Below are 23,328 nucleotides of genomic sequence, written 5' to 3'. Positions count from 1 at the left end.
TCCAGGAGCCAGTCTGAGTCCTACCAATTTGCTCTGCTCTGCTCAGGGGACTGAGAATGCGCACAAGCTTGGGCTATGTCAGCCGCCTCCATCGCTGAAAGGTGGATTATGTGTTGTCAAGATTCCAGATTGAGGGGAAATTGTCTTTGGCTGTTGAATGACATTATTAAGCCAGAGGCTTCTGGAACAGGGAGGGCATATAGACTTTGTTGGGCTTACTGTTGTTGTCCTTTTGAGCGGGACTGTCCTTTGTGTAAGAGGGTGTCTAGCTATATCCCTGGTCTCTACCCATCAGCTCCATCCCAACTTCCCAGTTGTGACAACCAAATCATGTCCAGGCCTTGCCAGATGTTCCCTGCAAAGTGATAGTATGAACAGGTGACAGCCACCACCCTTGGGATAAGGAGGGTCCATGATTCGCTAAACAAATTGGGTATTCTCAAGAATGTCTCTGGGAAAGACCATAGGGGTTATTTGTGACTTGCATGGGCAATCGAGTCTTCCTCTTTCAAAAGACTGGTCTCTCTTTCAAGTGACCCAAAACAGAGCAGAATGACAGTATTGAAATGTAATAAAAAAGCTCATTTAGGGCTTCTGGGTAGAGCCCCAAATCTTCCCAATTACATTAGTTCATGTTATCAGATTGGGTTGGTTTTTTTCCAATTGACAAATTGGATTTTTTTAAAAAGCATGGCCGTTGGATGTATCATAATATTTAGGATTAAAGGGGATGATGAGGGAAAATTATTTTCTCTTGTCACAAATGTCCTTAATTGAATTTTAGAATGACTGTGGAAGAGAGTGCTAAATGTTAGGCAGAATGTGCAGACTTGCAAACCTGTCAGCCTCATCAGAGGGAAACGGATCCAAGACACTTGGAGACCCAGATAAAATGAGCTGTTGTGAACTCCTGGTGGTTCATTTCGTACACCGACTCGGCTAGGTGACAGAGGCCAGATATTTGCCGAAATTTTATGCTGGACATCTGTGTGGGGGTGGTTTTGAATATGTCTTAAATTGATAGAACTTGACTAAAGCAGGTTGCCTTCCATAACATGTTGAGCCTCATCCAGTTGGTCCAAGGCCTGGGCAGACTCAAAAGCTGATGTTGGGAGACTCAAGCACAGGAAGCCCCTGGGCCCTGCTGCCACCTCCGCCCATCCTGCCAGCCCACCCACAGAGAGCACATTTCCCAGTCTCCAGAGGCTCATGGAGCCGATTCTTTAGAAGATTCTTCTACTGGGCACGGTGGCTCATTCTTAGAATCCCAGCACCAAGGAAGCAAAGGCAGGAAGGTGGCCATCCTCATCTACAAGTTGCAGGCCAGTCAGGGCTACATAATGAGGTCTTGTCTCAGAACAACTAAGATATGAACGTGGGAGAGGGATGAGCTGGAAAGAAGAGGGGACTGGGCAGGAGAGGGAGGGGAACCAGAGCAATGGGGACGAGTCTGATAAAACATGTACATGCATGAAACTGTATAAAAAAAAACAAACCTCCCATTGTGGGGTTGGGGAGCTGGTTTGACAGGAAAGAGGGCTTGCTACCTAAAAATGAGGACCTGAGTTCAAATCCCCAGCACCCAGGTAAAAATTAGGCTTGGCCATGCACGACTGTAACCCAGCAGTGGGACAGGGAAACAGGAGGCTCGCTGGACTGGCTGGTTGCCAGCCTAGCTCCAGGGTCGGTGAGAGACCGTGTCTCAAGACAGTAAGGCAGAGAGTGGGAGAACAGGACACTTGACGTCCTCCTCTGACCTCTGTGTGCGCTGAGGGGTTCACCCCCACGTTCAGAGGCTCAGGGGCTCAACCCCTATGTTACCTCCCATGTGCACACACCTCTCCACACTTATATGTACACACACACACACACACACACACAAAGTGGAAAAAAATCCACATTGTATACACGTATGAAACGGTAAACATGTGCTTGTGCATACAGTTACGGGTCACTTTAGGCCAGGGATCTGTTCTGAGAAAGGAGCCAAGACATGATTTTCTGTTTGCCATTTCATAATGTGCACTTACACACCTAAGACAGGAACAGTGCTCCCAGGTGATGTAATGGCATGAACATACCCAGTAATACAGAATGAGGTATGTGCAGTCATCATCGGCCAAAACGCTATGTAAGATGTGGCTGCACGCCCGCACTCTGGTTGGTTCTGGTTCTCGGGGGACTGCTGGCCCCTGCAACCATCATGAGGAAGCTTCCAGTGCTCCAAGGTTCCTGTCTCACTGGCCGCCCTCCCTCTGTACATCAGGAGCATAGGACTGCAGATGCCCTGGGAGCCTTGTGAAGTGCCCAGGTTTCAGTTTGTTTGTTTTGATCCTGCAGAGGTCAGCAGGATGCCTTGTCTTGGGGAAAAATTACTTTTGAGTTTGTACAAAGTAGCATTTGAGGAGCGCAGCAGCTGTGAAGTTGGGAAATCTGTACAACAGCTAAGAACAGCACAGGCTGGAGAGCCCCGAGGCAGATGTTTGGAAAAGAGTTAATAAATCACAAACCTGCTGGATCTGCCAGCACCTGCCTCCACCTAGCTCTGGGGTATCTCAGCTCTGGGCTCCTCTGGGCCAGGCTGCACCCTTGGCTGATGGTCATTTCACCGTCTCCGTGGCCAGAGCTGACAAGAGCTGTGGTGTGTCTTACCCTGTCTTTGCTTCTGAGAGCACACGCTATGGGCTCACCTGGTGCCCACACTTGGGCATACTGAAGAGAAGTGGGTGGTAGGTGGTGTTGTATAGTTGTTTGTACCATCCGGGTGGCACCTGAGCTCATGTGCCTGTGATCATCTCAGGAACTGTTTCCCCTTCACATCCTCAGTCTCCCTGTGCCATTTGATAATTGGGCAGAATCCACAGCAGCTCTGACCCTGTTTCATAAATTTACAGGAATGATGCTAAATCAGCATCAACAGAACTTGATGCCTTGACATGTGAAAGGGTCATCTGTGAAGTTCTAGAAAGCTCCCAACAGTTCCCTATGTGTTGATGATAAAACAGGAAAGCAAGTTGCCCAGGGTCTTGCAGGAAAAGGAAGGGCATGAAGCTGAGGCCCACCTGACTTCCACTGCCCCAGAACTAGGAGCTAAGGAGGTCTACGGAATGGGTGGGTGTTGATCTAACTGGTTTAAATCTGGCATCTGTCCTCCTCCTTGCAGGCTGTCCTGTGCTCCAGGCTCCCCAGGGTGGTGGTGCCTACTTTAGCTCCCTGATCCTGTTCGGTTTATGTTCCAACTGCCAAATTTCTCTGGATTCACGACCTTGTGCACCCTGGCATGCTTCACCAATGCTGCCTCACTGGCACCTCCATGCTCACCTCTCGTGTTCCCTGCCCAAAGCTCTCCCTCACCAAACCTGAGCTTTCATTAGCACCTCCATGCCAACGGACCATAGGCTGCACCTGCCCCAGCACACACTTCACCTACCTATACGGTCCGGGGTTTTATTCACAGATGTGCAAACAATCCCCATGGCCAAGTTTAGAGTATTTTCTTACCTTGCAAAGAAACACTATGCTTGCTTTGTTTTTACAAAGATTTGTTTCCTTTTTATTTATGTGTGTACACCTGTGTGCAGGTGCCCACAGAGGCCAGAAGAGGGCACTGGATCCCCTGGAGCTGGAGTTAGAGGCATTTGTGAGCTGCTTGACACGGGTGCTCTGCAAGAGCAAGAGAACACTCTTAACTGTTGAGCCTCTCTCCAGACCTTGGCTGTCACTTTGGTATTCCTGCCCACACCAAGCAGCTCCGCTCTAGACTCCCCTGTTCTGGATACTTCACACAAATGACATCATGTGTGCTCTTTTGTGCCTGGCTTCTTTCACCCACCATGATGGTTTTGAGGTTCATCACTGTTGTAGTATTACTCACGGTTCCTTTTAATTGCTCAATTATATTCTATTTATTCACATACCATATTTTCTTTATTCATTATACATCGGAATTATTTTTGGCTATTATGGATAATGCTGCTATAAACACGTAGCCATGCTCTAATTTCCTTTGACGTATGCCTGGGAGTGAACAGCTGGTAATTTGTTCAAGGAACCATCAGATCATTTCTGCAAGCAGCTGCAGCCATTGACATTCCCAACAGTACTGTATGAGCACTCTGCTTTCTATACGTTCTTGTCAACTCTTGTTACTGTCTGGCCTTGATTTTAACCATCTTTTAAAAAAATTTATTTTTATGTGCATGCATTCAAGTGCACACATGTCTTATCATGCAGTGTCCACAAAGGTCAGAAGAGGGTGCTGGATCCCATGCAAATGGAGTTATGGATGGTTGTTAGCCACCATGTGGATGCTAGGAACCAAACCTGGGTCCTCTGCAAAAGCAACCAGTGCTCTTAACCACAGAGCCATCTCTCCAGTCAGTCCCTTAACCATCTTTCTGAAGCAGTATTTCACTGTGGTTCTAAATTCAGTTTATCTGATTACTAAAGACCTGAGGATATTTTTTATTCTTTAAAACAAGTTCTCCCTATGCATCACAAACTGTCCTCATGACTCTCCTGCCTCAGCCTCTGAGGTGCTGGGATTAGAGGTGTATCACCATACCCAGCTAGGACATGAACATCTTTTAAAGTGCTTATTGGTCATTTGTGTATCTTATTTGGAGAAATATTTGCTAACAGTTACTTTTAACATTGGTCATTGAGCTGTAGTCATCACATCCTTTTAAAAATAATATTTTTATTTTATAAGCGTATTGCCTGCATGTATGTAAGTGCACCCACACCGTGCAATGCCTGCAGAGGTCAGAAGAGGGCGTTGGATTCCCTTGGAACTGGAGTTTGATGATTGTTAGCCTCCATGCGGGTGCTGGGAATTGAACCTGGGTCCTCTGCAAGAGCAGCCAGTGCTCTTAACTGCTGATCTCTCCAGTCCCCAGTCTTCATATCATTATATTGAGACATAGTCACTGAAGGCTCAGTCTCAGGCAGGAAGAAATTGAGCCTGGAAACACTGTGACCCCCCGAAAGACTCATGTGTATCTGTGAACCATGAGTCTTACAAGCCACTGGGAGGGGGAATGTTCCTCTGCAGTCTGGGGGCCCCAGCTCTTGACTCCTTTCAGTCTTTTCTCCCTGCCCCGTGAGTGCCAGGGCTGGTTACGAAACTGCAGCAGGTGAAGCATTCTCTTGGTGCGGTTCTGGAAAGCAATTTACTAACAGTTTCATTAACTATTGACTGAAGCTGGTGAGAGGGGCACTGTTATGTTTTAATGTGAGACATTCCCCACGGGCTCACGTCCGCAGCTGGTGGCACTGTTTTGGGAGGTTGCAGTATGTCTATTCACTGAGAATGGCTCTCTGCCCCTGGACACAAAATGAAGACCCTCATTGCTGTCCTTAGTGAGTTAGGACACATGAATACCAACAGCAGGCTTCATAGGTGACCAGACTAGCCAAGGAAAGGACAGGGCCACTGGGAGGGGCAGAACTAGCACCTCACCATGCTGCAGTCCTCCCTGACCTGTGTGCAGATGTGGGTAAAAAGGCTTCTAGGTCCTCTCCACGCAATCCGGCATCTGTTGCTGGCGTGCTGGCCCAAGCAGTTTGGATGATATTCTTGCCTTGCTCTTAAGGGTTCTGGAAGGTCTGACACAGTCAGAAGCTGTTCAGCACCACCCCTGGGCCTAACTACTGATACTTCTCCTTTAATTCTACTCCCAAAGGGTGTAGTAGTACAGGGCCAGCTACTGGCCAACCTGTCCATTTCAGTCACCTGGACTGAGCTTTCCGTTGTCTGACAGCCTCAGGAGGTGATTATACTTGAGTTGCCAGGTGCCACAGCTCAACTTTGTGTCTGGAAAATGACTATTGAAAATATCCATAATGCATGCCTGTTTGTATTTCCACTGAAACCATCTGGCAGTCCTAGGAAGACGAAAAGGGAAGTTCTGAAATACAAGAAAAACGAACCCAGGGCAGAAATGCAGGAGCTTTATTATAACCACTATTATCCTCAAAGACAACAATTTAGAAACCATTCGGAGCATCAGTTTGCCTTCAGTGACCCAGAGCCCACAGACCCACACCTAAGCTACCTCAAAGTTGAGAGAACAGAGCCTTTCCCTTGGGCTGCTGATCTCAAAGGCAGATGTGTCACAATTTCTGCAGCGGAATTGGGATGGTTAGCATAGGGGGACCTGGAGTAGCCCGCTCTAAACTTTTCCTTTACTTGGTTTCGTAAGACAGTGAGGCTGCATGTTCCAGACTGCTGTGGCCAATGGGTCTCCAAAGTCACCCTTGATTCATACCAACATTTAGACAACATGGGGCCTAGAGGTTTATGCACCTGCTCCCTGTAAGTCTGCCTGCTAGGACACCAAACTACCTAGAAAATATGCAGGGCTACCCCCTTTAAGCTGGAACACAGGCCTGGAGAGGGGCACCAGGATGGCTGGAGGTGTGATGCTGTTCCCAGCACCACCGTGCCCTGCCGCAGACCCCACTACAGACCACGGTGAGTCAGGAACACCCTCCACAAGCAGTTCTCCAGGAGGTTCAACGTTTGCCTAATGAGCCCTTTGACGGTGCAGAAAAGCAGCAAGGCTACAGTCATGAACTGGAGGGGGCAGCCTAGGGCATGTGGGGCAGGAGGAGGACCCGATTAATAAAGTGCACGACATGATACTGTTTCCCCTAACCTTATCAAATCTCTCTGAATTTGTGGCCTCTTATGTTAGGATTACAGGTAAGGACTTGAAGAGACTGATCGCTACAGTGTGGACTCCCTTTTACTCAGGATTTGTCAAGTTCTGCTAATGGCACTTCTAGGACCTTAGTGACATCCAACTAGAACTCTTCGAAACAAAGTTTGGGGATTGAGCCTTTTCTAGTTTTAAATATGGGGATTTGAGACATGGAAGACACACTTTGCCTTTGTCATTAGGGATATGAACTTTGCAGAATTTTGCAGAACATGCTGGTTCTTTGGGTCAGGAATGTGTCCCAGGAGGCGAGCTGGGGTGCTGCTGAGGGTGCTGGGATCTGGGCACCTGTCACTTGCGAGGCTGTTGGATGTGCTGTGTTCTTGGTGAGGCATGCTTGTCCATGGAGGCATGTGGCTTCTGGTGAGCCACCTGAGCGGCGGCTGGTGGGAAGTCCTTGTCACCCTGTGAAGAGATGGGAACACACAAGCTGCTTGAAGTCAACACATGGAGTGATGTGAAAGTCCCTCAAACCCAGCCTGCCAGCTTCCTGTGCTGTGAGCTGGCTGTGGAGTGGTGGGCTGGTAGGCAGGGAGAAGCCCATCTCCATGGCTGGTCAGGCCCCACAAGCCACCAGAGCCAGGGAGCAGAAGATAGCTGGAGCCCACATACCTCAGAGATGGCATCTTCAGGCTTGGCCCTATGCCTAGACCCAGCGGCCACATGGCTCCCCCCAGTGTGGAGTAGCGCATTGGGCAGCTTTCCCCTGCTACATCTGCTCTTGTTTCATCTGAGCTGGGGGCAGGAAAGGGCCAAATCCAGAATCTCAAACTGGGATTTGTCGCCACAGCTGTGAGCAGGACTGGGCACTGGTGGGGAGGAAAAGCACAGACCAGGATGGGTCAATGCAGCCAGATGCAACCTGCTGGGTCCTGGAGAAGGTGCCTGACTGTGTCAGAGAAAGGTCAGTTGACTTCTTGTGTCAACAGTGGGGTATGACCTGGGCAGGGCCAGGTAGAACCAGGCAGCCATGGCATGAGTGTGGGTTTATGAAGGCCTCTGACAGTCCCACGTGCAGCAGACCTACTGCTGTCTGGCCCTGGTTTTTTTAATGGCTGTGACACCTCCCTTAGCAGAGCTGTTCCCAACAACGTGTCTTCCTTGGCAGTGGAACTTGGATGGCATCCATGTGGTGCTTGCGTCTCTTCTGTAAAGACAGAAGTTGGGTCTCAACAGAAGAGAGGCTCCTCTAAGACACGGTGAGGCCAAAAACCTGAGTGAGGTCCCAGGGCCCACAAACAAAAACGGCCAGTCACAGACAAGATGTGAATGGGCGAGCCTCACTGTGCATTTACTAATGCCTCATTCACAAACATGTAACTTCTGTGGGGGAAAAGGATGCATCACACTCACTGGAGTGAGCCAGTGGAGGACCTCCCTCCACCACACACGCTCAGAAGTCACACACTTACCCGGGCAATGACTCCAGAGATGAACACAGTTGGTTTAGGTGGGCTGGAAAAGAGGAAGGGAAAAGGTGGATTTAACAAAATGGTCATAAAAGGGAAAAGGGAGCGAAGTGAATGTGGAGAAGTAAGGAGGGAAAGGAGGCACCAGGAAGCTAACCTCTGCCGGTTGCTTTGTCAGTGCTGGGCTGTGGGGCTGAGGAGCAGCCTCTGGGGTTAGTCCAGAAAAAGAGAGGAAATGGCTGGTAGAAAACAGCAGGAGATTGCTTAAAAGCACCAATTTGTTTCGTTGTTGGGATGGTACGATTATGGGATTTTGGAAACAGGGTCTTCCCTGAAGCAGGGGCAGAAACAGCTTCACACTGGGATGAACCTCCTTCCAGATCCACAGGGTCTGCTTTCAGACTCAAGCCTTCTGGTACTTCCTAACTGGTGAGACTCAGAGCCAATGCAAACTGGACTCCAGCATGTGCCTATGGAGGTCAGAGGTCAGAGGTCAGCTCAGGTGTCATTCTCCGGGTGCCACCACTTTGTTTTTTTGAGACAGGGTTTCTCAGGAGCCTGGACTTGCCCGTGACCCTCAGTGATCACTTAGCTCCGCCCCCCGTGACCCTCAGTGATCACTTAGCTCCGCCCCCCGTGACCCTCAGTGATCACTTAGCTCCGCCCCCCGTGACCCTCAGTGATCACTTAGCTCCGCCCCCCGTGACCCTCAGTGATCACTTAGCTCCCCCCCCACTAGTGTTACTTGTATTTAAACCTTTTTTATTAGTATGCATTAAATGTATAAAATATTGGCTTTCTTTATACAGTCATTAATTCTTAGCATCTGAAGTCATATTGAACTTCCTGAAGCTGTCAACAGCACTGAGGGGCAGGATAGGGCACTAAAGTAACGCACATTCACTAAGGGAACGCAGACAAGCCGTAGCTTGCTAAGCTGACAGATTCTCATCATCACTGCTCGGGAGTTCCTGCCTGGCTTCCTATGGATCTGCTTTTCTTACTAATTTTTTTCCTAAAAAAGTAGTCACACTGTTTTGGAATCTGCTTTCTAAACTGAGAATACAGCCAGCATACTTCCATGCTATAAAATCCTGTTCTGTGCAATGTATTTTTTTTTTTTTTGATGGTATATGGTGCACAGCTTTAAAACACCAGGGTACAGTTAGAGGTGGAACACAAGGCACTGTGAACTAAGTTCCCTCAAAGAGCCTTGTCTGTGTTGGAGATTCTGAGCCACCTACATCTGAATCACCTGGCCTAATGTCCTTTGACTATGAACATCCTTTTGACTATTAAGTAAAACCAATGGAACATATTAACGACGAAAGACCACCGGCTTCCACTAACCCCAAGACAAGAACGTAAACAGTATCTAGGATCCACAACATGGATTTCCCTACCTGAAGTCCCTGCCAATGTATCTGGTAGATTTGATAGAGTATCAATAAGCCCCATAAATTAACTGGTCCAGATTATAAAAATGTCTAGTCTATCTGTTGGAGGGCCCATTTTTCCAGTCTCACTGGTCAATCACCTGGTGATAGAACCACTTCCAGGAAGGCAGGTTATGCTAAATAGATGGGCAGAATACCTGGTGTGTTAATTAAGTAATGAATATTTCTGCCTGGAACTAGCTCAGGTCCCAGCAGAACTTCCAGACCAGCTACAGTCATGTAGGTCTCTGTAAGTCTGTCCGCTTTCCTTAACTCTTCAAGAACGTGTAATTTCTCCTTTTCTTCTTCATGCCTTTCTTACTAAACGTGCTTTCCTTAAGGCTTTGGGCTGCCCCTAGCATCTTGGAGTTCTTCGCTTTTTCTCTAAAGCTTCCTCCTCCCAGCCATGTGGCTGCAAGTCAGCCCCGTGTCTGACCTCTATGCAGGCTCTAAGCCTGCCTGGCTTCCATGGCTTTCTGTCCTTCTTCCCACCATTCACCTCCTCAGGGCAGCTGCCAAGATTACCAGCTTGCCTGCCCTGAGGATTTTTCTTTAAGATTCTAATAAAATTGTAAAAGCTTCTGTTTGGGACCATTTTTAAATTCTTTTATGAATGAAACTAAGAACCCTCTAGGGGACCCTCTTTCTCCCCGGTTCAGATGCTCTGGGGTGTGTATGTGTGCACATGTGTGCTTGTGTGGAGGCCCGAGGATGCTTGGGTGTCATCCATTCCTCAGGTGCTGCTAACCTTTTTCTCCCCTTAAGATAGGATGGCTTGGAATGTACTAAAGCTAGGCAGGTTGGCTTGTGGATCTGCCTATATTCACCTCCCAGTGCTGGGCTTACAAACTCTACCTGGACCTGGCTTTCTTAGGCAGATTCTGGGACTTAGGCCCTCTGCCGTCTAAGGCGAACACTTCACCAACTGAGCTATCTCCCCATCCAAAGGCATTGCTTGTCAACTGTCTTTGTTCTGTGGCTAATGGAAGTCCATGTACTGCTGCCATGTGGAACATCTCATCAGGAGCAATCTAAACTCATGTTTCTGGGCCACAGTCACTTATGTCTGTCTTAGAATAAACTGTCTTTTACTTGGTTTGGAAACAGAGCTGTGTTTTGTGTTGACAGCACACAGGAAGATGCAGAATGCCTCCCACAGAGGTAAACAGACTGGGACAGGAGGCAAGCCCAGCCAGACTGCGGAAGAACACAGGACAGAGAGGAGGTCCCTACCTAGGGCACAGTTCTGCATCCCAGGAGCTCCCAACCTGCCTCCCACAGCTCTGCTCGGCTCTGCTGCGGGGCCCTTTGAAGGAAGCCACTTATCTCCTCTTTGTGCTGCTACAGGGGAGAGTCTCAGTGTTTAGAAAGTGCACTGCCTGTTTACATACTACAGAGTTTGGCAAACACGCCTGAAATTTGCCCAAGTAATTTCTGTTACTTCCTGAGCTGAAGAAGAAACTTCAAGTCTTACCACGCAACTCAGAACGTCCTAGAATTGCTTGGGTTTTACAGTGTTTGTGGTGTGGCTAACGGGGTTGAAGTTTTCTATATTACATGTATGATTTGATTACAGGATTAAAAGGCAGCCAGAGATGAGTCAGTTTGCTGAGTCTATGCTTCCTTGTGAAAGAGTTGGAGATGTTCAATCTCAGAACACACCAGGCTGCCACCTTGGGGGCACCTGGGACACTTGGCAGTCTTTCCTACAAGCAGCAAGTTCTGAGGATTCTTTGGGGAGGGCTGTTGTCCTGGTACCAAGGCAAGAAAATCATTTAATCAAGCAGACTGGAGATTGGGGCTGTAGTGAGCCTGAATAAACAAACCCCTGGAGTAATCTCTACTTGCCACCAGCATTTGCCTCCTGGCCTCTAGGTCTCTAGAGGACATTCCTAGAAACTTGCCACCCTAGTCCCGAGATTTCATTTATTCTGTCACTCACAAACCTGCTATTGTTTGTTTCAAAACCACAAAAGTTGGGTCATATGGTAGGTTCATTTTTAGTTTTTTAAGAGTTTTCCACACTGTTTTCCAATGGGGTTGCACGAGTTTGCAATCCCACCAGCAGTGAATGAGTGTTCCTTTTTTTCCACATCTTGCCAGGATCTGGTATCATTTGTTCTCTTGATCCTAGCCAGGCTGACTGGGGTAAGGTGAAACCTTAAGGTGGTTTTAATTTGCATTTCCCTAATTACTAACGATGTTGAACACTTTTTAAGATGTTTCTTAGCCATCTTTATTTCTTCCTTTGAGAACTCTCTATTTAGATCTTTATCTTTAGCCCATTTTTTTAATTGGGTCACTTGCTTTCTTGCTTCTTTGTTGAGTTCTTTATATCCATTCTGGATGTTAAACTTCTATCAGAGAAAATGAATCTACTATATGACCCAGTTATACCACTCCTTGGCATATAGCCAAAGGACTCATCCTATTGCAGAGACACTTTGACAACCATGTTTGTTGCTGCTCTTTTCACAATAGCTAAGAGATGGAAGCAACCCAAGTGTCCCTCAGCTGATGAGTGGTTAATGAAAATGTGGTAACAAAAATGTGGTATATTTACACAATGGAGTTCTACTCAGCAGTAAAGAAAGATGAAATAATGAAATCTGCAGGTAAATGGATGGATCTAGAAACTGTTATACTAAGTGAAGTAACACAGACTCAGAAAAACAAACGATGTGTGTTCTCCAACATTTGTGGCTCCCAGCTCCAAATCCTTGTGAGTGCAGATCCTGATGCGACTGAAGGAGCCTGGAAGGAAAATGGAGGGAAAGGGAAAGAAGGACCCACCCGATAGAGAAGATTAGTAGGATAAGGGTGTTAGTAAGGGAGAAATATGTAAAACGGGGGTAATTATAGGGGTGGGAGGGCTATGTAAAGAACTACAGGAATAAACAGGGAAAAATTTTCCAGCTACACAGTAAAAAAAAAAAAAAAAAAAGCCTTAAGCACAGAAGGAACCCTATGGGGCTGTAAGAAAGCCCTTTCAGAAGCAATATGGCTGATAAACCCCAGTGCCAGAGGTGGGTTGCCTCCTCAGAGCTGTTGGCCTGAGGAACACTAGTGGGCCCCAAAACAATAAAGGCCATCGCCAACAATGTTGGTTGTACACTGGAAGTGGATGGAAAATCCTATTGCTGAAGACCCTGCATGATGTGAGCGCGGGAGAGGGAGAAATCAAGCTTGGACTAAGCTGGAAACTCCCTGCCACTGGATGGGTGGCTTTCATGGTGCCAGAAGGCAACATGCAGATGGCTGGGGGAGAATCATCCCTATAATTCTGCTCAACAACAGACCTCGTGTGTTGCACTACCAACGTACCAAACAAGATGTCCCTGTTGGTGCAATAGTGGCTCATCTAGTGTATGTACAACCAGCAGATTTTCAATTGGCTATAATGCCTGCTTCTAGAGGTGGAACACACATCTGGTACCGTAGACCAGGCCAACTCCCTCTGTCAGGGGAGGACACAGGCCCCAGAAGGAAGCCACTGCAATAGTTTCATTAGATGGATGTGATGCATCTGCTGAACTACTGTCCAAACATTAGTTTACACCATAGGTTATGTTACTGTAGCAGCCACTATTCAGATGTTCTTGCTTCTTGCTGTGTTTTTATAGTAGATGGAATCCCACTGAAATGGGCCAACAGCCCATGGAAAACAGATGATGCAGAGACCCAAAAGTTCAGTGCCTTGCCACAGTGGGAGGAAGATCATCCCACACCCCCTCCAAGGCTCAGGGACTTTTTCAGAAGAGTTTGAAGGAAAGAATGTATGAGTTGGAGAAGGGATGGAGTGTTACCTGGAAGTGTCCTCTGACCATTATGCTGGCAAGCTACAGTCATATCTCCTTCCCATATCATCAAGGAATTGAGGGCAGAGTCAGTAACCCCTCCCATCCAATCAGTCAACCTTAGCTGCATGTGGGGGAGGGGCTAAGGATATATAAGCTGAGAACACCATGAGGCACCTCTCTTGCCATTTTCTGCGGCTGTCACAAAGTCACAGAATCTATGTTTGAGTGTGGACTTTCCAGCACAGTTGTAACTGAGGGGGGGAGGGGAGCTCTTGTGTAAATCAACCCCCATCCTATGCTCTGTTAGCAAGCCCAATAAACTAGTTAGGATTAAAAAAAACAACACAAAAGCATCTTGCCCACTTCTTAGGACGTCACTGTGGCATGCAGAGTTCCACGACATTGTAGAATTAACAAAACTGGGCTTTTCTCTTGCTAATCAACCAACCCAGGAGAGTGCCAGGCTCCCAAGGGTCCTTCTGGTCCCTGTGCTGTGACTACTGGTCCCGCCACCAGGGCTGCTGGGTTTGCCTGGGGGACTTGGGCTGAGGGGTCTGCACCTGGAGCCTGGGGGCAGTGGCTGGACGCCAACATTTTACAAACACTTGGAAAGGAATATAGAAATGGTCATTGCTTTGATGTCCTTTTAAACATGCAGCACAACCTGAAGGAGGTGTGGTTCCATCTGGTCCTGAATCCCACAGTGTCGTCTTCCAATAAGGCACAGTCATCCATGTGCACTGAGAGCACCCGACTGTGTTAATCTTTCCTACTTTTTTAAAAAAAAATTATTTTCTAATGTGAGTCAAGGCCCTTAAGGCAGGAATGTAGGAACCCATAGGCTCTTCCTGAGACCCCTGTAAGAAAGTCATCCGGACTGAATCTAGCATGTGATAGGGGTCAGCCCCCAGTTCCCTACCAGACAGAGCCCTAGAAGCAGGGAAGCTTAACCCCTCTTTCTCTGTTTAGACAGACAGACATACATAGAGAGATACAGACACACACACATAATCAGACACACACATATACACACAGTGAGAGAGAGACAGAGAGATAGTTAAAAAGCAGATAAGCAAAAATAGTTAAAAATGCCTGGAACTCTGTATTACCATGGGGGGGGGGGGGGGTAGGCCTGCCACCAGCACCTGTCCCTGGGCATCAAAGACAGTTGATCCTCCCTAAGGCTGCCATCCCTCCACTTGGTTCCATTATTTCCCTTCCAGCCATGGCCTCTGGGTGTTTGTCGAGTCAAACATGATATGTTGGGTGGCCTCTGCATACATCAGGAGGTGTGAGAATCAGGAGAGAGGTCATGAGAGGCAACCGTGCACATGGCAGTGGTTCCTGGGCAGGCTGGAGAGGAACCTTCTTTGCCCAGCTCGCCCTTTAGCACCTACCACACCACCCTGTGAGCCTCCCAAGGAAATGGTCCCAAAGAAGGGCTATGTTGCTGTGGGGACTCCAAGGGCTGAAGGAGACCCCAGCAATAAGAATGATCCCTCCAGTCTTGGTCATCCCAGGGTGGACTGGGGACTGTGGCCACCATGTCTGAGGACCCATGGGAGGCCTGAGGACAACAGTCTGATGATTCACATCCTACAATGGCACCTGCCACTTGACAAGCCACCATTCCATCTCCATAGATGCAAAGGGACAGTGTCACTAGGAAGAAATGTGTTTGTGAGCACCCTCAGGACGGGGGTGGAGAGGCTGCTTGTAAGGTGTTGTGATGGGCAGATTTGGCCAGCTTTGGAAATGTGCTGAGTTCTGAATGATGTGGCTATCTAGGTTTCCGATAGGGAGATTTCTGGGACATTATACCTGAAATTTATTAAGGGCCAGAAGAAGGAACAGAAGACAATGTTCCCAACAGCAGTGGCTGCACTGGGGTACACACAGCTCAGGATACCCTGTCAGGGAGGCATGTGAGATAGCACAAACATTTCAAACTAGGTAAGTGAATGTGAAAATTTTATACTAAATTAGTGTTAAATATTAAGAATTAGTAAACTCTAACACGTGAAGAAGTTCGAGTTCAGAGTTTGTGGCACAGAATCCTAGCACTCAGGAGGCCACATAGTACATTCCGTGCCAGCCTAGGCCAGGACAGCCTGTCTTAGAAACCAAACCAAAACACATATACACAGAAAGCACACTCTATCAGTTTACACACATACCGTATATCTAGTGATGGGGCACGCATCAAGACACCTTGTGTTTCCCAGGCCCACCATGATCTCTAGGAGCCACACAGGCCCTGGGTGCACAGAGATCTTGGCTCAGTGGCCCTGGAAGCTCCTGTGGCCACACCAACCCTGTACTCTAGTTTCATGGCCATGGCTGGGCACCACCTGTTCTGGTGGAGATGGTGTCTGAGACTTAGCCAAGTGTGTGACCCAAGGTCTCTGCAAGCCCTGGTCTCAGAGATTCAGAACAGAAAGGGTATGGACTTGCCTTGCAAGCACCTGTTTCAGCAGGGACAGTGACTTTGGGGGCACAGTCTAAACAATGAACATCCTGTCCCATTACCCTGGGGACAAACGGAGGATAGTCCTAAGACCTCTTATCCTGCATGGCTGTTCTGCAAAGGCTCTGGTGCTGTTAAGAAATAAAGTACTGAGCCAGGTGTGGTGGCACATCTGTAATCCCAGCACAAGGAAGGCGGAGGCAGAAGGAACAGGAGTTCAAAACCAGTCTTAGCACCATAGTGAATGCCAGGCCAGCCTGGGCTACATGAGACTCTTGTCTCAAAACACTAAAACAAACAAAACAAAAACAAAAGATCAAGTACCAAAATGAACAAGGAAAACCCCTGCAAGCCCAGCACGCTGACAGGTGAGACCTGCCTCGGAAAGGCAGTTAAAAATGTTTCAAGAATTCTGCTCCTTGTGTAAGTCTTCTAGTCATGAGGGGATGGCGGGGCTGGGCAGGGATTCCAGGTGAGGCTCTGTTTTACCCTCGTCAGCTTCAGGAGACGTGCCCTGGAAAAACAAGAGTCCCAGACCCTCTAAGTTGACTTTGAAAGTCTAGCTAGTTCAGCAATTAAGTTACCATTTTGACTTTTTTAAGCATCCAGTTTAGTCTGGTATGAAGTATTCCCAACGTTATGCAACTGTCATCATCACTATCTACCAGAGGGGGTTTTATCACCCCCAACCAAGGTGTGTCTCCTTTAAACAGGCTCCATCCTCCACACTGCCTAGAGGGTGAGCGCCTTCGGAATGAGGCACTTCCTTCGACAGCACCCAGTGTCTCACCAGCTTCCGCCAAGCTTGGTCAAAAGGCGCTCACTGCCCTTCTGCCATCAACACTGGGTGACTGTTCATTACATTTATAAAGTCATTCCGAACATTTGAAGATAGGGTAGCTTAAATGAAGGCTCACAATTGCTAAACCCCTGTAGTGTGGTACAGTGAGGTTGAGAAAACCTTGTATTTGACATTCACCAAGTCTCTGGTGCACAACGCAACCTACATTTCCGTGGCTCTACAGGCCTGGGAGTTGCTCTGGGGTCTTATTTAATCTGTCAGAAATCTTTCTGACAGAAGCTGTTTGAAGACTCACCAGTATTTTCTCTCAGGAAACAGAAAAGACAAAAACTGTCATCCCTGCCCTCCCCTGTCCTCAGGCCTCTCCAGTCTTTAAAATTACTCTCATTTAAAGATCACGGAACTGTAGGCCAGGCAGAACGAGGTCCCATAGAGTTGAGAGCCTTCCCGGCCTTTGGGGGAAGTAACTGCTTTGCCAAACCTGGGGCCAGGCAGCTGCCCAGTGTCCTGCACAAGGGTCACCCTCTTCCCCTACCAAACCCTCAACAGGGCCATTCACGCTTAACAAAAGTTTCTGATGCTTCATTCCCTAAACTTCCTTAGCAAACATGCCTTACAGTTTCTGGCACTATGGAGCCTGCAGAAGGCAGGATGAACACCCACAATGCCCAGGGGGTGAGTAACGCTGCTGGTTGTAGACACCAGAGACCAGTCTCATATTCTCAGCTTTTCTCAACTCCAGGACAAAAATTACTGAAATAAGTATCAATATTTCATTTAACTACATCCAAAACGCTACTATTCCAGCATGTGATGGATATGAAAACGACTAATGACCTCACGTCACTTTTGCATGTTCCAGGACCTCATAACCTCCCTTGTCAGAGGTGGTTCTGCTCAAGTGACAAGTTCTCTCCATCAGGAGGGCTGGACAGCACTTTGATGGTGACTGGTCCAGCTTCCTGTTGTGTGTCCAATGTAATACAGCCTGTGCCTCATGATCATGCTGGGGCAGCCCACATCTCTCACATAACAGGGATTCAGGCTGTCCGGTGCCCCACTTTGAGTCTAATGCCTCTTGTGTGGGTCAGCCCTTCTACATCAGCAAGGCCCCCATGACCTCTAGGATACCCTGTTCCAAGCTCCCCCCTCCCCCTGGGCATTCTTTCATTTTTTCTGGCTCTCTCCCAGCTGTACTCAGGGTGGTTTCTAGTTCTTCCCAAACTTTACCAGGTGCCTCTAGACACCACTGAGCATTCAGTGTTCCTTTGTTAAGCAGCTTGTTATTCCCAGGCATCCTAGCAGGGTTATGGTAGGAGAGTTATCATGTCAGGGAATCTGGGGACAGGGAGAGATGTTCATAGCATGTCTGCATAAAGAGACAGTGGGAAGCCAGGTGAGTCGATCTACAGAAAATCAAAGGGTAGCACAGCATCCCACAGAATCATTTCTGTTTTTGACAGTTTTGACCTGAGTTCAATTAGTCATTTTGTATAAATGCTTTCTTCCATTCATGTAAATGCACCCCAAAAGAAACAGTGGCAGTATTCCAGATGCCTGAAGTTGTATAGCATAGGTGCTGGGAGCCAGACTCGGACCCCAGGCTGTGCAGAGCCCATGACCATGGCCATGAGCCCGCACTCCTCATTTTGGTGGGTCTCATAGTTTCTATATTATGTCTTAGAGATGTAGCTTTTATGGTAGCATTGTAAATACAATCCAAAAGTCCCCATTCAATAGTCAATTTACTGAAATCTATCTAAATATTTACTTTCTGACTTTGTAATGGACTTTTTCTTAAAAACTACTATTTATAACACTGAAGTAGTATACAAAGATTTTAGGCACAAATTATTAATTTACATATTCTCCCCAGCAAGTGTTATTTCTATTTGATGGAGGAAATGGGTTCGAGAGGCTTCGGACTTGTTCCAGATCCCAGAATCAAGCCCAGGAGCTCTCTTAGGATGTGCTCTTGGCTGGTAATCTGCCCTGTGTCTCAAACAGCTCAACTCATGAGCTTCAAGAACACAGTGAAGTGATCTAATCAAGACACTGAGGCCAGATTGGAGCAGGAGGACAGGAGGAAAGGTGGCACATGGTGGCCAGCAGGCGGGGGCTCTGTGTTCAGATCTCCACTCTGCCAGTGATCAGCTGCTGGGCTGTGGCTTAGCCCTTCTGTGATTTAACATCTCATCTGTAACATGGACTGGCAACACACCCTACCTCATTATGTGCCTGCATGTATGTGCACACACATGTACATACACAGTTTAGCATATAGTACATAAATGTCCACTAAGATTACAACAGTGATGATGATGTCCCCGACCTCCTTCTGTGCTCGCTGCCCTGTGATGCCCCCCCCCCCCGCCGCCATGCTCGCTGTCTTGTGTTTTCACTGCTAATCTGTGACCAGCTCAGCTCTGGCCCTCTAGCCTCTGAGCCTCTAACCATGTGCAGACATACTCTGCTTTCAGGATAGCAAGGTCGCCACAGTAAGCAAAGAAAAGGTCTTAGATCAAAACAGACATCACCACAAAACCCACAGGCTGCACTTGAAGAAAAGCTCTCAGGCCCTCACTCTACCTGATTTATGTCTGACCTGATCTGAACAGTCTGCTTCTTTGGTTTCTGAGTTCACTAAGGACAAGAAATGAGTGAATGTGACAGTGGCCAAGAGCAGCGTGGAGGTGCCGCTGAGCCCTAGCCCTGGGTCCCAGAGTAGAGGATGTGCCCACCCAGCTCTGAGGAAAGAGCTGGGAGGAGACGGTGCCTGAGGGCAGTGCTGTTGGGAGGTGACACCATCCAGAAAAGGCTCCAGAAGAGCTGTGGGGCATCGTGTGCCATCCCCCTCCTTTCTGCGTACAAAAGCGCACCAGCATTCAGGAAAGGATTTTCCCTTAAAATTCTCCCTCACAGGTCAAAGTTGCCTGATGAGTCAGGGGCAGATCACAAGAGTCTAGATGCTGTTTCTGTATGTAACACTAATAATCAAAGAGGACGAGAAATTGGGAGGGTGTGGGGGGACACGGGAGGAGGTGGAGTGGGACTGGGAGGGGGGAAACAATGCAAAGACTATATTCATATAACACAATACACAGGCTTAGCAGTTTCACAAGCAGAGGTCAAACCCTAAAGCCTATCAGGGGCTTGTACATCTGGTCAAAATCAGAACAGACACAAAAGTCAGTCGGTTTCATGATGGAAACTTCCAGTGCATCCTCTACTGCTGGTGGGCCGATGAAACTTAGGCTGACTGGGAAGGACAACATGGCCCCTTAGAGTCTAAGGGCTGCAAAATCATGCTCATACCTCAGCTGACACCAGGCAGAGAGGCTGGGAACAGGCTTCCTGAGGGAAGAGCAAGTGCAGAGAGGGCTAGGCCACTCATCAGGGGTTAGAATGGTGCTGCATGCCCACGTTGTCTGCATTCTTCTTGACCCCCTCCCTTGGAAGAAGAGATTTGGTGACAACCTGGAAGCGAACCTTGCAACGTCAGCTCTGTGTTCAGTCTGTGGCCTCGCGGTCTCCGAGTTCATGGAAAAATAACATTTCACCTGGCAAGTCCTCAGAAAACATTCGCTAGCAAACAGATGGAAGACGCATCCTTTCCTGCCATTTTCAGTCCCTGAAATATCTTTCTGCCTGGCCTTCTATTGCTGGGGATTAATTTCATGGGCACCTGAATAATCATTAGCAGGGCTGGTGAGTGGAAGGAACCGGCTCGCTCCACTGCACCCAGACAAGTCTTTGTAATGGCATTCTTCAAAGTGCAGGCCAGGCTGCGGCCCGACTGCGGCCCAACGCTCCCACCAGATGGCGCTGCCGGTCTGCCCAGGGCCCGTGAAGGCTGTGACCAGGCCACCTGAAACCAGCGTCTGCGGTGGCCCACCGGCCCTTCTAAGGAGTCACTGATTGTCCGACTGGAGGGAAGAGTCGGCCCCAAGTGCTCTCAGTCTGACTCTGACCCTCTGGAAAGGGCCCGGATCCAGCCCCTCTGCTTTTGCCAAGTGGAACTGGCAGTGTTTTTCAAGAGGGAGAGCGCAGGACCCTGGCTAGCCCCCGACTCGGCTCCTGTCCAGCCTGGTCTAAAGCACCTGCTTTTAGATGAGAAGGTTTTCTCACTGGAATCAGTCTTCCAGGGCTTCTGTGAGGAGCCTGCTAGGTTCCCTCCCTTGGACCGCCTATGTCCAGAACCTGCCAGGGGAGGACAAAAGCATCTCATCCAGAGATGAGACAGAGCCAGGCCTGGAGCGCTAAAGTGCGTCTCTAGATGTTTGGTTCATGGTGGATCTAGAGGGCAGGACCTCTACTGTCTCTGTAAAGAAGCTAAAACTAGGCCATGTGAGCCTGGCCTACACTTAACAACTGGCTCCACACTAACTTTGGATGTAGCATGACAGAGGCTGGCTGCTTTGTGGGGCTGTGACCCCCATTCTACCTCTAGACAGTCTCAGGATTCTGCTCTTGAATAGGACTCTAAAACAGAAACTCTTTCTCCTGCTCCCTCTGTACCTCCCCCCCCCCCCCCCCCCCCACCGGAAAGAAGACAAATACAGTCACTTTAGAAGTGGTAACAATCCTGCCACACTAAGAGTTTCTACCTTCACCCGTGCACAGAGGGGAGCCTCTCCCCAACCCCCATGCTTCCAGACAGTCCTAAGATAGAAAAGCCCAGCCTCCTGCTTCTGTCTCTAAAGAACTCAACTATTATGAAGCAAAGAAGAAAGTCATGTGATGGGGCCCTGGAGGAACCTCTTGGCCTCAGTGTCCATCTGTAAAATGGGAACACCCGCTTTGTAAAGCACTGGAAGTTTAAATGAACAGACCCACTGTTGAGCTCAGAACACACCTGTCAACAAGCTCACACTTTGTGGCAATAATGGAATTAACTCCTGTATAAAGACAACCAACAAGTTGTTTTGTCTTCTGAACTGTTCTTTAAGAAATTCCCCTTTCTTCCTTTCTCTTCCTCTCTTTCCTTGACTAGAGGAGGATTTCTTAGAGTTCATCGGGGGGTCACGACCCACCTTGCGTTTTCTCTTCGTTCTAAGCATCAGTGGTACCATAGGGAAGGACTGGTGAGATTACAAGGAGAAAGATCCCCCAGTGTTCACCACCTAGTCCCAGGGCCGTGCATATTTTTTTTCCTTCCTTCCTTCCTTCCTTCCTTCCTTCCTTCCTTCCTTCCTTCCTCCCTCCCTCCCTCCCTCCCTCCCTCCCTCCCCCTCTTTTGAGACAGGGTCTCCCTATAGCCCCAGCTGGCCTGGAACTCAGAGATCTGCCTGCCTCTGCCTCCCAAGTGCTGGGATTAATGGTGTCTGCCATCATGCCTGGCCCAAATCTATATATTTCAAACAGTGTGGGGTGACAAATGGACACCTTCTTTACTTTGCAGAATGTTTCAGGGAAGCAGCTTTTAGGAGGAATGTGGGCTGATACCAAAGGTAAAGGAGAAATTAAAAAACCGGAACAAGTTGTGTGTGTGTTCTATGTTCTATGATATGACAGCAGGGGCTAGAAGCTGGGGTGGGGGGGCACCTGCTGGGTAGCTCCAGAGAGGCGTGCTAAAGGATTTCCGCAGCGGTGAGCAGCCCTGTACATGCTGAATCAGGAGTCGGACGTGTCTGCTTGTAAAAGCTCCTAGAACTGGGTAGGATGTGCCTGCACATCACGTGGGAGCGTGCTGTTACCCAGCACAGCCTGCAAATAATCTGTGTGATCATCAGACTCTCTGTAAAACCACGATACAAGCATTAAAAGCTTTACAAGTTACTTGATTTCTGTAAGTAACACACTTAAAGCTATTCCATCTTTGATTCTGAATGCAGCTATGTTTTAGATGCATTCTTCTGAATTTCAATTACAAGGAAGTACCAGGGAATAGTCAATGCTGATTAGGCAGTCAGTGCTAAAATTGGAGTATTAACTGTCACACCTGGAAACAAAGTTCAGGTTCAAGGGTCATGTGTTCAATGGTTTGGCTTTGGGGAAGAGGGTGCCCATGGTTCAAAGGACAAAGGGTGTATTTGCATACTGGACAGCTGTTATGACTTTAAAAAGGAGAATAATCAAGCAAACAGAAAACCCTGACAACTGTTAAGAGAATCCCCAGCACAAAGAACATGTTGGTCACACTGAGTTGTGGCAGACCCCTCTCCCATCTCCAGAAGTATACAGCTGGCTGACCTCAGAAAGGATCAGTTGTCATGAGGGGGTAGAACCAAAAAAAAAAAAAGCAGAGAAACGCAGACTTCACCTGTCTCCAGGTACCCTACCAGCCCCCCAGTCATGAAGCTATGCATCTAACAAGAGGCAAAGCACAGTTAAGAGGATTAAACAAAGTTGGATCAAAGTCCAGGACACTGAGCGGACATCCAGCACAAGGCCTTTCTGACTTCTTTGTTGCAGGGTGCACAGCAAATTAGCTGTAACCCCTTTACACACAGCTGTGAGGGAACTGATGCGCTAAGAGCAGCTCTCCCTGCCCACTTGTGGGATGACAGATCAGTTGTCATCTGGGGATATGCAAACTCAACTGCTGCCTGGTTGGAGATGCTGGCTTGGGAGCCCTCTTCAGATCACAGCAGGTGCTTGGGCCTTCCCCAGAATTAGCAGAAAAAGGAACAGAGTAAAGGACAGAAAATCCAGCACACCACCTTTCTGATCCCTTTTCAAAAGTAGGCCAT

General features: G+C 48.2%; 2 protein-coding genes across 2 annotated transcripts in view; one reads left to right on the top strand and one right to left on the bottom strand.

Annotated features, from left to right (window-relative positions):
* Ankrd33b (ankyrin repeat domain 33B) overlaps window positions 1-11,578 on the top strand; it is a 120,602-nt gene extending 109,024 nt beyond the window's left edge. The window contains exon 4 of the mRNA XM_017799242.2: window positions 10,696-11,578. Within this exon, the coding sequence (XP_017654731.1) occupies window positions 10,696-10,934 (239 nt within the window). The 3' untranslated portion in view covers window positions 10,935-11,578. The remainder of the gene's footprint in view (window positions 1-10,695) is intronic.
* Dap (death associated protein) overlaps window positions 5,933-23,328 on the bottom strand; it is a 58,603-nt gene continuing 41,207 nt past the window's right edge. The window contains exons 3-4 of the mRNA XM_008837631.3: window positions 8,135-8,177; window positions 5,933-7,127 (exon numbers count right to left, since the gene is read on the bottom strand). Of these exons, the coding sequence (XP_008835853.1) occupies window positions 7,014-7,127; window positions 8,135-8,177 (157 nt within the window). The 3' untranslated portion in view covers window positions 5,933-7,013. The remainder of the gene's footprint in view (window positions 7,128-8,134; window positions 8,178-23,328) is intronic.

The sequence above is a fragment of the Nannospalax galili genome, unplaced genomic scaffold (assembly GCF_000622305.1).
Source record: "Nannospalax galili isolate Female #2095 unplaced genomic scaffold, S.galili_v1.0 scaffold698, whole genome shotgun sequence".
Lineage (NCBI taxonomy): Eukaryota > Metazoa > Chordata > Mammalia > Rodentia > Spalacidae > Nannospalax > Nannospalax galili.
The sequence above is the reverse complement of the archived record's forward strand: the minus strand, read 5'-3'. Positions and strand labels throughout refer to the sequence as shown.